At 47.6% G+C, this 13,662-nt stretch overlaps 1 protein-coding gene across 1 annotated transcript; it reads right to left on the bottom strand.

Annotated features, from left to right (window-relative positions):
* Window positions 1-5,024: 5,024 nt before the first annotated feature.
* LOC140394573 (large ribosomal subunit protein P1-like) lies at window positions 5,025-10,378 on the bottom strand. The gene is made up of 4 exons (XM_072481929.1): window positions 10,308-10,378; window positions 10,014-10,232; window positions 8,065-8,177; window positions 5,025-5,089 (listed from the first exon to the last, which is right to left on the bottom strand). Exons 1-4 carry the CDS (start codon window positions 10,376-10,378, stop codon window positions 5,025-5,027), a joined length of 468 nt encoding a protein of 155 aa, XP_072338030.1.
* Window positions 10,379-13,662: the final 3,284 nt, after the last annotated feature.

A 13,662-nucleotide genomic window follows, 5' to 3' on the forward strand; every position in this document is an offset into this window, starting at 1 on the left:
GTTCCTGCTGTGAACCTTGTCGATGGTACCCACTGTGCCACTGTGGATCGATGGTGGAGGGAGTGAATGTTTGTTGATGGAGTGCCAGTCAAGTGGGCTGCTTTGTTCTAGATGGTATCAATCTTCTTGAATATTATTGGAGTTGCACTCAACTTTGCAAGTGGTGAGTATTCCATTACACTCCTTGTAGGTGACCTGTGATCTGAACGGTTAGTTTTGGAATTGCTTAGCTCTGTCAATCACTTGCTCCTTCTGCTGTTTGGCACACAAGCACTCCTATGTTGTAGCTTCACCAGATCTATACCTCATTTTTAGCTATGCCTGGTGCTTCTCCTGACGTGCCTGCCTGCACCCTTTATTGAATCAGGGTTGATCCCTTGGTTTGATGGTAATGGCAGAGTGAGGGCTATGCCGGGCCATGAGGTTACAGATTGTGGTTGATTAGAATTCTGCTGCTGCTGATGGCCCACAACACAAGATAGATGCCCAATCTTGAACTGCGAGATCTGTTCACGATCTATCCTATTTAGCACAGTGGTAGTGCTACACAACATGATGGAATCTCCTCAATGTGAAGATGAAACTTTGTTTCCACAAGGACTATGTGATAGTCTACCAGTACTTTCATGGATCTATACATCTGTGGCAGGAAGGTTGATGAGGATGAGGTCAAGTTTGTTTTTCTTGTTGGTTCCCTCACCATGTCTTTTAGGACTCTCCCAGTTCACCCTACTGTGCAACCAAGCCACTCTTGGTGATGGACATTGAAGCCCCCAACCCAGAGTACGCTCCTTGCTTCCTCCAAGTGGTGTTCAACATGGAGGAGTGCTGATTTATCAGCTGAGGTAGAACATCAGCTATGATCTGCTTAACTGGAGGAGCAGGCTTGAGGGACCGAGTGGTCTACTCTCTGATATTTACTGAAATATTCTTATTAATATATGTGAAATGTAATTTTTATTAATGAATAACATTAAAAAATATATTTTTTAAACACTTCCTATCGTCACTCTAACTTCAACGTTTCTCTCCAGAGTTCTAGTGGGTGAAAGGACATCAAAATGCTACAGTGGCATGAACGATGCAAATCCTGCCCATTATTCTCAGTTCTCAGTTATTTTAATTTGGGAGCAGTTAACACAAGTATCAATAGATGACAAGCTTGATAAAAAGTTCTGTTAACTTGAGAGATATTTTCATTGCATGAAAACATTGACTTTGCATCAACTAGAGAAACCTAGCAACTGAATTCCAAAAATATAATGAGCACATTATCAGATTAATTAAATACTGTATGTACTTGTTATCTCTGAAAGATATATCTTCCATGTTGTAAGTGCATGAATTTTGACAGTTCATTGCTTAGCGAGATGAAGTCCATGTTAATGGAACATTTTTGTCACTGAGGCAGTTGATGGCACGATCCGCATTTGGCAATGTAGGTAGGTGTTAACTGCACACAGGAATTACAACAGGGAAATATGCTGTTCAGTTCAATCAGGCCGTGATTAGTTGCATAATAATTCCACATACCTGCCCTGTTCCTATATACTGTGTCCGCTTATTCTTCCCCTATTCTTACATGTAGACATCGCTAGTTTAATTGTCAACTTTGGTAATCCAGTCCACAGGCTTGCAACCTTCTGTGTCTTGGCAAAGTTGTAGAAATTAGGTTTCTTTCATTAAGGGCCGGTTGATTCGCCAGGACCGCTTCCGCCAGCTCCTCAACAACAAGGGAGAGAGGCACTTAAACCGATCCTGCAGAGCAAACCCTACACACGTCGCAGCCATGCCACCGAGGAGACCAGCCCCACAATTCGGGGATGCCGACCTGGACAGATTGGTGGGCGCGGTCGAGTACAGTTAGGATGCCCTGTTCCCCCGAGGGACAGCCACAGGGCAGCCAGTGTCATCTGGGAGCAGCGGCCGTCAACTCAGGGATCTTCACCAGGAGGACCGGCACTCAGTGCCTGAAGAAGATCAACGACCTATGCATAGCATGTCCCAGACTCAGGTGGGCATTGCCGAGTCACTCCAGAGAATGCCCTTCTCACAAGTGGTCATTGCCGGGGCACTCCACAGCATGTCCCAATTGCAGGAGGGCATTGCCGGGGTGCTCCATAGGGGTCGGGATGATGGACGAAGCCACGTCATATTTGAAGTGGGCAAGAATGAGGGCCTCCCTGGCCCTCTGAGCCTGCTGGACTCTCGCCGCTGCTGTCTGTCCTCCATCCTCCTGCTGGTGCGGCGGGTCCTCCCCGGGCTTGTCTTCCAACCCAATCCTCATCCGGTGCCTCCTCTTCCTCCTTTGTGGCCGCATATTCCTCTCCCTTCACTTCCAGTACGTTGCCCAGCTGCTATGCCAGGTTGTGGAGGGAAAAACAGACTACCGCAAAGCAGTAAATGCTATTGGAGCTGCATTTTGAGGAGTCCGATGCACCGCTCAATGACAGCCTGGGTAGCCACATGAGCCTCGCTCTATCGGGTCTCTGCATCGGTCACCGGCCTCCGTACTGGCGTTATTAGCCAAGTTCTCAGCGTTTATCCCCCAAGAGCAAATCGGCCATCCTGGGGTGAGTTTTGAAGAGGCCGCGGATTTCTAACTGGCCCTGGATATAGCTGTCGTGCACACTCCCTGGGAAGTGTGCACACACGTGCATGATCCTCATGTGGTGGTTGCACACAAGCTGCACGTTCAAGGAGTGGAACCAATTCCTGTTGGTGTAGGCCACTACCTGACAGCCCAGTGCGTGCAAGGCGACATGCGCACCATCGATTACCCCCTGGACCTGGGGCGTCCCAGCGATGGCGGAGAATCCTGCTGTCCGGTATCGGTACAAATCGGTGCCCACGTGACCTGGAGAGGGGGTTAGATCACGGGAGGCCATTATAGAGGCGGTCGTTCCCGTTAATTGTATGGAGATTGGCTTTAAGTGGTGATTATTCGTTTCTCGCCACGCCACCGCAGGGTCCTGATTACGCGACGTGAGAGGATGGTTAGATCACAAACTGATCGCCGCCCGGCGCGGTTCACGATTTTGGTGTCCCCCACAATCTAACGGCCGTGTCGCACTCTCGCTTATGCGCGACATGGCTTTAAAATCACGCCCTAATTTTTATCTCTTGTTACAATCCCAGCTGTCGTTAATACTGGCCACGTGAGATCCCTGTAAGAAACCAGGCCTGAGAGATCCTAATCATTGTGGGAAGTTCACAGAATAACAGAATAATTACGGTGCAAAAGTGTCTACATTGGTTCTCCAAATGACCATCATGGCTTAGTGCCATTCCCCTGCCTTTTCCCAATACTCCGGAATATTGTTTCTATTCGAGTAATCATCTAATGACCTCTTGAATGCCTCGATCGAACCTGCCTCCACCACACTTCGAAACAGTGCATTCCGGACCTGAATCACTCGCGGTGTGAAAAAGTAGTTTTTCACATCTCATTTGATTCTTTTGCAAATCACTTAAAACCCATGCTCTCTTGTTCTTGATCCTTTTATGAGCAGGAACCGTTACTGAACAAATTGCCAGGTGTCTGTTGATGAATTTTTAAGAAAAAGAAAAAAATATTTATTAAAACCAGAAAGGTGAACTGCATTACACTGGACAAAAAGGATTGGAAAAATCTCAATAGAAACAGTGAGAACTGCCTGGGGCACCTGAGAAGATGGCAAGGGCAATGCCCAGCCTTGGACCTCAGCCCTGTGGCCTCCAGGCACCTCTGTACCCCTGAGTCAAAATAAGTGGTTTTGGTTTTCGATAACCTGCAGTGATTCACACCGCCATGATGTCACATCACTGGTGGTGGTGGTGAGGGGGGGGGAGCATTGCACGGTGCTGGGCTCTATGCCTTAGGGCCATTTAATGATATTTAAATAGATGTTAATTGATGGAAATCAGGTTCGGGCCCAGATTACGTCAATGGCAGGGTGTGTGGAGATGATCTGAAATAGAGATCTCGTCAGCGCAAATCCTATTTTGGCCCTCTCGTGAGATTTAGCTGCCTTAGCGGGATTTGAGCTCACAGCTAATGGACGTGAAAACCATAGTTTCTGCAGCTGATTCTGTTACTTCAATATAACATTGGTAAATCTATGCCACCAAGACAGAGTTGGAACAATTTCTGCAGATATGTGCCATTGGTGTCGAGGATTGCGTCCACGGAATTCTGGTTGATTGTACACTGTTGTTGGCTGGCGATCAGACTAGATACTAAAAAGAGAAGAGCTGAAATTCTCTGTGAGGAGGACAGGGTTTGAAGGATTTTGTGACTGATGTGATGATTAAAATCTGGGTGGACTGCTGAGCCAATTTGTAAGATCTGACATAGTTGTATCTGTCACAACCACAATTTGCCTGTCAACTTATGTTTAACTCCGATTAATTCTGGATATTAAAATAGAGCGTAGATAAAGATGTGCAGGTTAGGTGATTGGCCATGTTAACTTGCCCGTAAGTGTCCAAAGGTTTGGTGGGGTTACAGGGATAGGGCAGGGTAGTGGGCTTAGGTAGGGTCTCTTTCAGGGGATGATGCGGACTCGCTGGGCAAAATGGCATCCTTCTGCACTGTAAGAATTCTCTGATAGTATTTAGTGTTTGCGTTGTCAACTCTTGTACAGTAAAACAGTCTTCTGTTTTAAACTGTGGAATCTTGTGGCCTCATTCCTTTAGTAAATAATTGAGACTTTGACTTTCATCTACTTCAAAAAGAAGTTACTGATCTCTTCCAAGATGGTAACAATGATCAATTTGTTCATTTTGAATGGTTAAGGGACATGTCGTTGTTTGCTATATTTACACAGGTCCCATGTCCCCTACACCATTTTTCTCACCCACTATCAGCAAACCGCCATGCAAAAGCTCGTGGGATTTAAACACGAAAACCAAGTTGAACGAATGGTGGGTGTCATTTGCTTGTGAGCTCCAGCAAATTCTGGTCGAATGCACATTTACTTGGCTAATGATATTTACAGCACGCACTGAAACACAAGCTGCCGAATCTGTGTTGTTGTGCGTGTTCAGCTCTCAATCAGTGTTTCGTAGTCCCCTATTCCATTGTCGAAAACACCATCACTCAGTTCATCTGACAAAAAAACATTACTGCCAACCATAACAAAACACAAATTTTGATGCTGATTTCTGAAATTTGTCAGCTAATAAGATTTTTGTTTCAGATTAGGTTGAATTTTGTTCTTTCCCCTAGCTACGCCCCTGGCAGTGCCCTTCGCTTTGAAGCTGGTGTGACTGGAACACCTGATGATGGAAGTGCAATGTCAAACCCTTAATTAAATGTCACTCGTAGAATTGCACCCACTGAGCTGAAAATTCCACTGAGGTGAGAAGCCAGTGTGCTGCAAGACAGGACAGATCCAACACATTCTGATTTCTGTTTGCACAATGCCTGGCAGCTTATCCAAGAGTGGCTGATAGCCCTGACAGGTTTGACTGATGGTTCTCAGTACACAGCAGCCGTGGGACTTGATCTTGTGGCCCACAGAATTGTGAAATAACTAATTAGATGGTTGGGTCTGAATTTGTAGTAGCGGTTTTATCTCATAAAAAAAGATGATGCAGTTTAAAAAGAAGGTACCAAGGCCAGTTGAAATGGCATCTTCATTCTTCCCTCAATCGATGTACGACCCTCGTTGTATGAGGCTTTCTTAACTTAATGTATACCACAACTTCATAGAATGATAGAATCCTTACAGTGCAGAAGGAGACCATTCGGCACATCGGGTCTGCACCGAACCTTGGAAAGAGCACCCTACCTAGGCCCATACACCCCCCCCCCAAGGCCCACGCACCCCCTCCCCAAGGCCCAAGCAGCCCACCACCCGATCCCCGTAACCCCACCTAAGCTTTTGAAAACTAAGGGACAATGTGTCATGTCCAATCCACCTAACCTGCACATCTTTGGACAGTGGGAGGGAAACCGGAGCACCCGGGGGAAACCCACACAGACATGGGGAGGAAGTGCAAACTCCACCTGAGGCCACAATTGAAGCTAGGTCCCTGGTGCAGTGATGTAGCAGTGCTAACCACTGTGCCACCGTGCAGCCCTAAAATTCACAAAAATGTTGGGGTAAAAATAAGGGAAATATTCATGTGACAACACATCAAGGAGAGAATTCTCGTGAACTATGATCAAAAATGAAAGGTATGGGGCGGGATTCTCCGTAGCCTGATGCTGAAATCATGGGTGTCATTCTCCGACCCCCCCACCGGGTCGGAGAATGGCCGTTGGCCGCCGTGAATCCCGCCCCCGCCCCCGCCGAAGTCTCCGCTCCCGGAGATTGGGTGGGGGCGGGAATCGGGCCGCGCCGGTTGGCGGGACCCCCCGTTGGATTCTCCGGCCCGGATGGGCCGAAGTCCCGCCCAGAAATTGCCTGTCCCGCCGGCGTAAATCAAACCTGGTATTTACCGGCGGGACCAGGCAGCGTGGGCGGGCTCCGGGGTCCTGGGGGGGGCGCGGGGCGATCTGACCCCGGGGGGTGCCCCCACGGTGGCCTGGCCCGCGATCGGGGCCCACCGATCCGCGGGCGGGCCTGTGCCGTGGGGGCACTCTTTCCCTTCCGCCTCCGCTACGGCCTCCACCATGGCGGAGGCGGAAGAGACTCTCCCCACTGCGCATGCGCGGGAAACTGACAGCGGCCGCTGATGCTCCCGCGCATGCGCCGCATTTCCGCGCCAGCTGGCGGGGCAACAAACGCCATTTCCGCCAGCTGGCGGGGCGGAAATCCCTCCGGCGCCGGCCTAGCCCCTCAATGTTGGGGCTAGGCCGCCAAAGATGCGGAGCATTCCGCACCTTTGGGCCGGCGCGATGCCCGTCTGATTGGCGCCGTCTTTGGCGCCAGTCGGCGGACATCCCGCCGTTGGGGGAGAATTTCGCCCCAGGTTCGGCGATTGGGTGGAGAATGGACTCCGACGCCGAAATCGGGCTGGCTCCGGTTTGACGCAGGTCCGCCGTGCTCTGCCCCCACCAAAATGGCATCATCGCGAAGCGCCATTTCAGCACTGTTGGCGGGTCATCGGCCAGGCCTCCCACAAAGCTCCATCTCCGATGGGCCAAGTTCCCGACGGCGTGGGCTACGTGTGGTCTAAGCCGTCATGCCAGCCGCGGACTGTGTCCAGCGCCGCTACACTCAGCCGGGGTGCGTGTCGCTGGCTGGGGAGGCGGCTGCTAGGGCTGGGGGGAACTGGTGCGAGGTGGCCAGGGGGTGAGCTGCAGGGTTGCAGTTTGCGGGTTAGGTTATGCGCACAGCCGGCACCATGCTGTACGGAGCGACTGGGGCAGGTCATCAGCCGTGCGCATGCGCAGCCCGGGACCCGGCCACTGTTTTCAGCGCGATCCACGGGCGTTTCACGCAGCGCCGGTGCTAACCTCTCACCGGTACCGGAATGGGTGAGGGGTTTGCCGGTCGTGAAACACCACGGGCCCCACACCAGCATCGGCTCTTAGCCTCAGAAACGGAGACTTCCACCCATCATTTTTTCAGTCACGAGCTACGAACTATGATCTCTGCAAGCATTTCACTACATAACAGCCCATCATTTGGTAGAAAGCAAACTACCTAAAGTTAAGCCATGCAGCGAGAATATTTGAAGGAAAACACAAGGAGGATATCCAATGACGTGCCACGGAGTAGGATCTGAAGAGGAAACAAGTTCTGAATGACTGGCTACGAATTGGCACAGGTAGACTTACTTTATGAGCACATTTTCTAAAATACAGCCTCACAATACGCAGGCGATCGGTGAGCCACCTTCGTCTAATGGATTGGACTTGGGATATTTGGAAATACTGCTACTTGCCAACCTCATGCTGCTGCTGCTGTGCACACTTAGAAAATCCTTGTTGGCCTTAAAGGAAAATAGATCAATCACATTGTGAGAAATAATATCAACAGGACTATAACCTGATGTTTGTAGCTTGCGAATAAATAGCCTGAGTTTGAAGTGCTTTTTTATTTGTTTCTTTGCAAGGGGGCAAAGTTGAATTAGTAGTGTAAGGTTACTAATTAGCAATTTGAATAATTAATGGCGTGATTGTGTTCTTACAATTTTGCCGTTCGCAAGTAGGCAACATAGGCAGAACATTAGCAACATTAGCAACTGGTAGCACGCTGCTTTTATGCTCCAATTTGTAACAATTTGGAGAGAAACGTACTTTGCTAATTACAAGAAAAAAACAAGGGAATGTTATTCAATCTACCTTCCTTCATCTCTGGAGAAATATAAGGTTTGTCTTCCCAGTATAACTGAGGTTTCCACCTGCTTCACCTTATCTGAAAGTCTATTCCAAGTGTTGATTACTTTATGTGAAGAAATTCTTCCCAGTATCAGTTCTAAATTTATTTTTCACAAGTTGAAACCAATGCCTTCTTGCCTTCAAGTCAAAAGTCACATTGAAATACATTCACAAAAGGTTTGTGAACAGAAGCTTAATTAGCAGCATCTATAGACCTTGTTGTGGTCTGCTTTGATCCCAGTTTGTTCCGTTATGTTTTAAGTCTCACAAACCATCCTTCTTTTGTTCATCACCCTCAGTAATTCTTACACCAATGAATATTTTTTTTCAAAAATAGCCTTTATTCATAACATTTTAAAGAGTATATTCTAAAACATTTCAAATTAAATATTACAGTAAGTGCAATAAAATTCAACTTTTCTCCAGACAGCATGTTGCTCTCTGAGATACCTCAGTACAGTTGCATTACACTTGTTATCTATGGTATACGTTCCGTGTTCAGCATACAGCTGCCATGGGCAGCACGGTAGCATTGTGGATACCACAATTGCTCCACAGCTCCAGGGTCCTAGGTTCGATTCCGGCTTGGGTCACTGTCTGTGCGGAGTCTGCACGTCCTCCCCGTGTGTGCATGGGTTTCCTCCGGGTGTTCCGGTTTCCTCCCACAGTCCAAAGATGTGCAGGTTAGGTGGATTGGCCATGATAAATTGCCCTTAGTGTCCATAATTGCCCTTAGTATTAGGTGGGGTTACTGGGTTATGGGGATAGGGTGGAGTTGTTGACCTTGGGTAGGGTGCTCTTTCCAAGAGCCGGTACAGACTCGATGGGCCGAATGGCCTCCTTCTGCACTGTAAATTCTATGATACAGCCCGAAGGATTGTACAGTTTCTGGCCCTCTGGTACACAATAGACTGTGAGCTTTCCCCACTGTGTCTCTGCAGTAGCCAGTGTCTTAGTGTGTCCGTTAGGACAGTGTTTTTTAAACTTTTTTTCTGGGGACCCATTTTTACCAACTGGCCAACCTTCGGGACCCACGCCGGCTGACCTTCGGGACCCATGCCGGCCGACCTTCGCGACCCACCATTTTCTCTTACCTTGTTTGTTGCTGACAAAATGGAGGAATCGCAATCGGGCCAAAAGCACGTGATGGCGACATTCAGGGGCCATGACCTGCTCTCTGCATCCCTCAGGCAGGAAGATTACATAGAATTAAAAAAAAAATCTTCTGCCTCTGATTGCGCAAATTCACGGACTTCAGCCGCAGCAGCCGGCTTTTATATTCAATTTTTATTTACTTTTTGTAAATTGTAATTTTTGCACGGCACGTTTAATCAAAGAGACTGTGGTGATATGCATCACTGTAAATACACAAGGGGTTAATGTAAATACACTAGAACTAAATAAACACTAGAGGGAGCACCAGAGACATCATGACCCACAGACATTCAACCAATAGGTCAGTAAGATAGGACATGACCAATGGGCATTCAAGATACATTCTGAGGTGACAAGGGGGCTACCCATATAAAAGGGCAGGGCACACAAGCTCTTTCTCTTTCCATAGGCGACACTCAGAGAGACAGGAGCAGATCAGGAAAGCATCCCACCCACCACTTGGATTAGAGCAGACTGGTTAGTTAGATATAGTTACTATAGTTAGATTAGCAAGAGAGTCGAATTCAAGTAGGAGAATTGTTAATGGTTCAATAAATGTGTTAAAGCTATCTCCAAGTCTGAACCTTCCTTCGTCATAGTGTACATCAAGGAAGCAGCTGATGCTACGTCAAGAAGCATAACACAACAGAGACCAAAGCCCATGTCATCGTCAAACTCTTCAGATTCTTCCTGTTTCTTCTCTTCCTTTTTCTCTTCCGCAGCAACAGGGGCAGCGGTGGAAACAACTGCTGCAGCAGCTGGGGCACTGCTACCAGCGCCAACGTTGCAGATCAGGCTATTGACGTCAATATTAGCCAATGCCTTGGCAAGCAGACGAGGCCAGAAAGGCTCAATGTTCACTCCAGCTGTTTTAATCAGGGCATTGAGTTTCTCTTTGGTGACAGTGACCTCGTCGTCATGCAGGATGAGCGCACCGTAGATACAGGCAAGTTTCGAGGTGGAGGCCATGGTGCTGGATCTCTGTGGGTGGGTCCGATGGTGCTAGTTGCCAGGGGGAAACTTGGCCTTATCTTTATTTAGAACTTCACTTCTGAGCCGGGCGGAGCGAGCAGCAGCTGGCTTTTAACGATGCCGACTACGTGCGGCCTTTTGACCATATAAAAAAAATGCGTGCGCAGAACTCTGATGAGCGGGCACGCACGCGCAGTTCGCCCGCATTTTTTTAATATGGTGAAAAGGCCGCTCGTAGGCGGCATCGTTAGAAGCCGGCTGCCGCGTGCAAATTTGCGCAATCGGCAGCGCTGCGACAGACGGCTCCGCGACCCTCCCGACACACGCCCACGACCCACCCGCAGGTCGCACCCCCGACTTCGAAGATAACTGCCTTAGGACACAGTCCTAGATGATGGAATGTGCCAGACTGCAAGGGGCAGCACGGAGCACAGTGGGTAGCACTGTTGCTTTACAGCTCCAGGGTCCCAGGTTCAATTACCGGCTTGGGTCATTGTCTGTGCGTAGTCTGCACGTTCTCCCCGTGTGTACGTGTGTTTCCTCCGGGGGCTCTGGTTTCCTCCCACAAGTCCCGAAATCCAATACCAATTTGGACATTCTGAATTCTCCCTCTGTGTACAGGCACCAGAATGTGGCGACTCGGGCCTTTTCACTATAACTTCATTGCAGTGTTAATGTAAGCCTACTTGTGACATTAGAGATTATTATGATTGTTATAACACTCAGTTGTGGTAAGCTCATCACACTGGAAGACTAGCAAGTTTCAGGCAGACCAGAAGCATCTCTCACTGAGTTGGTGGTCCTCCAACCATAATGGAAGCACTTGGGGGCTGTGAGCGGAGGAGGGAATTATGAGTATTGAGGTTTGGGGAATTACTTCTATTCCACTGGCTCTTCCAGTTCTTTTTTGTTTTGTAACTTTGAGCATATCTTTTGCCGCCAGTCATTGCTTAGGTTGCAGGGACTGCTATAGAATAATGCGTGGAATCCAGGTTAGCAGGGGGAGTGGCTAAAAATGTCATTGGGCCCCTCATTTATATTTGTGAGGTGGAGAAAGATTTAACAATTCCTTTCAAAAGAGAGCTTGATGTATACATGAAAAGAAAATATTTTCTGAAGTATGGGGAAAGATCAATGGACTCGGACCAATTGGAAAGGTCTTTCAAAGAACCAGCACAGGTAGAGTGGACTGAATGGGCTCATTCTACATTATAATTCATTTGACAAAACATCAAATTAACTGGCAATAGATCTCTTCAATAGAACATTTTAAAATTTGTGGAACTGTGACTAAGGACCTCTATTTTAAGCTGTTTATGCTGTAAAAGTGTGGGGCAGAAAAAAATGTAACATTTGGAACTAGTTAATAAGTGAGATACCCTCAATTACGACTCAGGAGAGAAGATTGATAGTTCAAAGGCTTTAATTACCAGAGTTCTTCGGGGGTCCTCGAGTCCGATTGCAGAGATGGAAGCAAGTTACTTTGGTGGGCCTCTTGCCTCCTTTCAGCTACCAGGGTTTCTGAGGCCTGGGAACCCCAGCAAGCCATTGTTAAATCTGGGGCAGAAATGTGACCTCGGGCATGCAGCCTCATTAAAATATTATAGTTACTCATCTTCCTCTTCAAAACAGGTTAGTCACCCGTTCACTCAACCCCCTCCGTTAAAACCAGAAGTGGCATTGTTGGAGGTAGGTTGTGACTGGGATTTCCTTCTCTTGATGTGATTTGATTTGATTTGATTTATTGTCACGTGTATCGAGGTACAGTGAAAAGTATTGTTCTGTGTACAGTCCAGATTGTTCCATACATGAAAAAAAGCAGTAAGAAGCCTTACAACACCAGGTTAAAGTCCAACAGGTTTGTTTCAAACACTAGCTAGTGTTTGAAACAAATCTGTTGGACTTTAACCTGGTGTTGTAAGACTTCTGACTGTGCTCACCCCAGTCCAACGCCGGCATCTCCACATCATGAAAAAAACCAGAGAGCATATATAAATACACAATGTAAGTACCTAGACACAGGCTTCGGTTGAGCATATAGAGTGTAGTGCTACTCAGTAGAGAATAAGTCTGAAGAGATCAGTTCAGCCCAGAAGGCGGTCATTCAGGATACTGGTAACAGAGGGGAAAAATCTGTTTTTGAACCTGTTAGTGCATGTTCTTCGACGTTTTTATCTCATGCCTGATGGAAGATGTTGGAAGATGGAATAATCAAAGTGGGAGAGGTCATTTATTATGCTACCCACTTTCCCAAGGCAGCGGGACTTGTAGACAGATTCAATGGGTGGGGGTGGTTTTTGCGTGATGGACTGGGCTGTGTTCATTACTCTCTGTAGTTTCTTACAGTCTTGGGCCAAGCCGTTGCCATAAGCCGCAGGCTGTGATGTAGCCAGATAGGATGAATTCTATGGTGTATCTGTAAAAATTGGTAAGAGTCAATGTGGACATGCCGAATTTCCTTAGTTTCCTGAGGAAGCATAGGTGCTGTTGTGTTTTCTTGATCGTACCTTCGACGTGGGTGGACCAGGACAGATTGTTGGTGATGTGCAAACGTAGGAATTTGAAGCTGTCAACCATCTCCTCTTCGGCACCATTGATGTAGACAGGGGTGTATACGATACCTCGTTTCCTGAAGTCAATGACCAGCTCCTTAGTTTTGCTGACGTTGAGGGAAAGATTGTTGTCATTACACCATGCAACTCGGATCTCTATCTCGCTCCTGTACTCTGGCACATTGATGTTCGAGATCTGACCCACTACGGTCGTGTCATCAACAAATTTGTAGGTGGAGTTGGCGTTCTGTGTGCATAGGTTGTATCAGAATCTCAGGATCTGTAAAGATTTAATCACCTGCTAATGCTAGTATTCCAAGCATTGTCTGGCATCTTTGAATCTGTCTATATATATGTTTCTGGAACATATATTCACCTGAGGAAGGAGCAACGCTCCGAAAGCTCATGACATCGAAACAAACCTGTTGGACTTTAACCTGGTGTTGTAAGACTTCTTACTGTGCTCACCCCAGTCCAACGCCGGCATCTCCACATCATAGGTTGTATAGTAAGGGGCTGAGTACGCAGCCTTGTGGGTCCTCGGTATTGAGGACTATCGTTTAGGAGGTGTTGTTGATTATCCTTACTGATTGTGGTCTAAGGGTCAGGAAGTCAAGCATCCAGTTGCAGGGTGAGGTTTTGGAGTTTTGATATGAGCTTGGCTAGGATTATGGTGTTCAAGGTGGAGCTGTAGTCAATGGATAAGAATCTAACGCAGGAATCCTTGTT

This window comes from Scyliorhinus torazame, chromosome 17 (genome assembly GCF_047496885.1).
Source record: "Scyliorhinus torazame isolate Kashiwa2021f chromosome 17, sScyTor2.1, whole genome shotgun sequence".
In the NCBI taxonomy this organism is placed as follows: Eukaryota; Metazoa; Chordata; class Chondrichthyes; order Carcharhiniformes; family Scyliorhinidae; genus Scyliorhinus; species Scyliorhinus torazame.

What these genes read in the sequence shown, in the direction of transcription:
- LOC140394573 (XM_072481929.1), bottom strand. Translation starts at nt 10,378, where the DNA reads ATGGCCTCCACCTCGAAACTTGCCTGTATCTACGGTGCGCTCATCCTG. An exon ending in GACGACGAGGTCACTGTCAC is followed by an intron (nt 10,233 to 10,307) that starts CAAAGAGAAACT and finishes TCTGCTTGCCAA; the next exon opens with GGCATTGGCTAATATTGACG. An exon ending in TACTTGCGAACGGCAAAATT is followed by an intron (nt 5,090 to 8,064) that starts GTAAGAACACAA and finishes TTTTTTTGTCAG; the next exon opens with ATGAACTGAGTGATGGTGTT.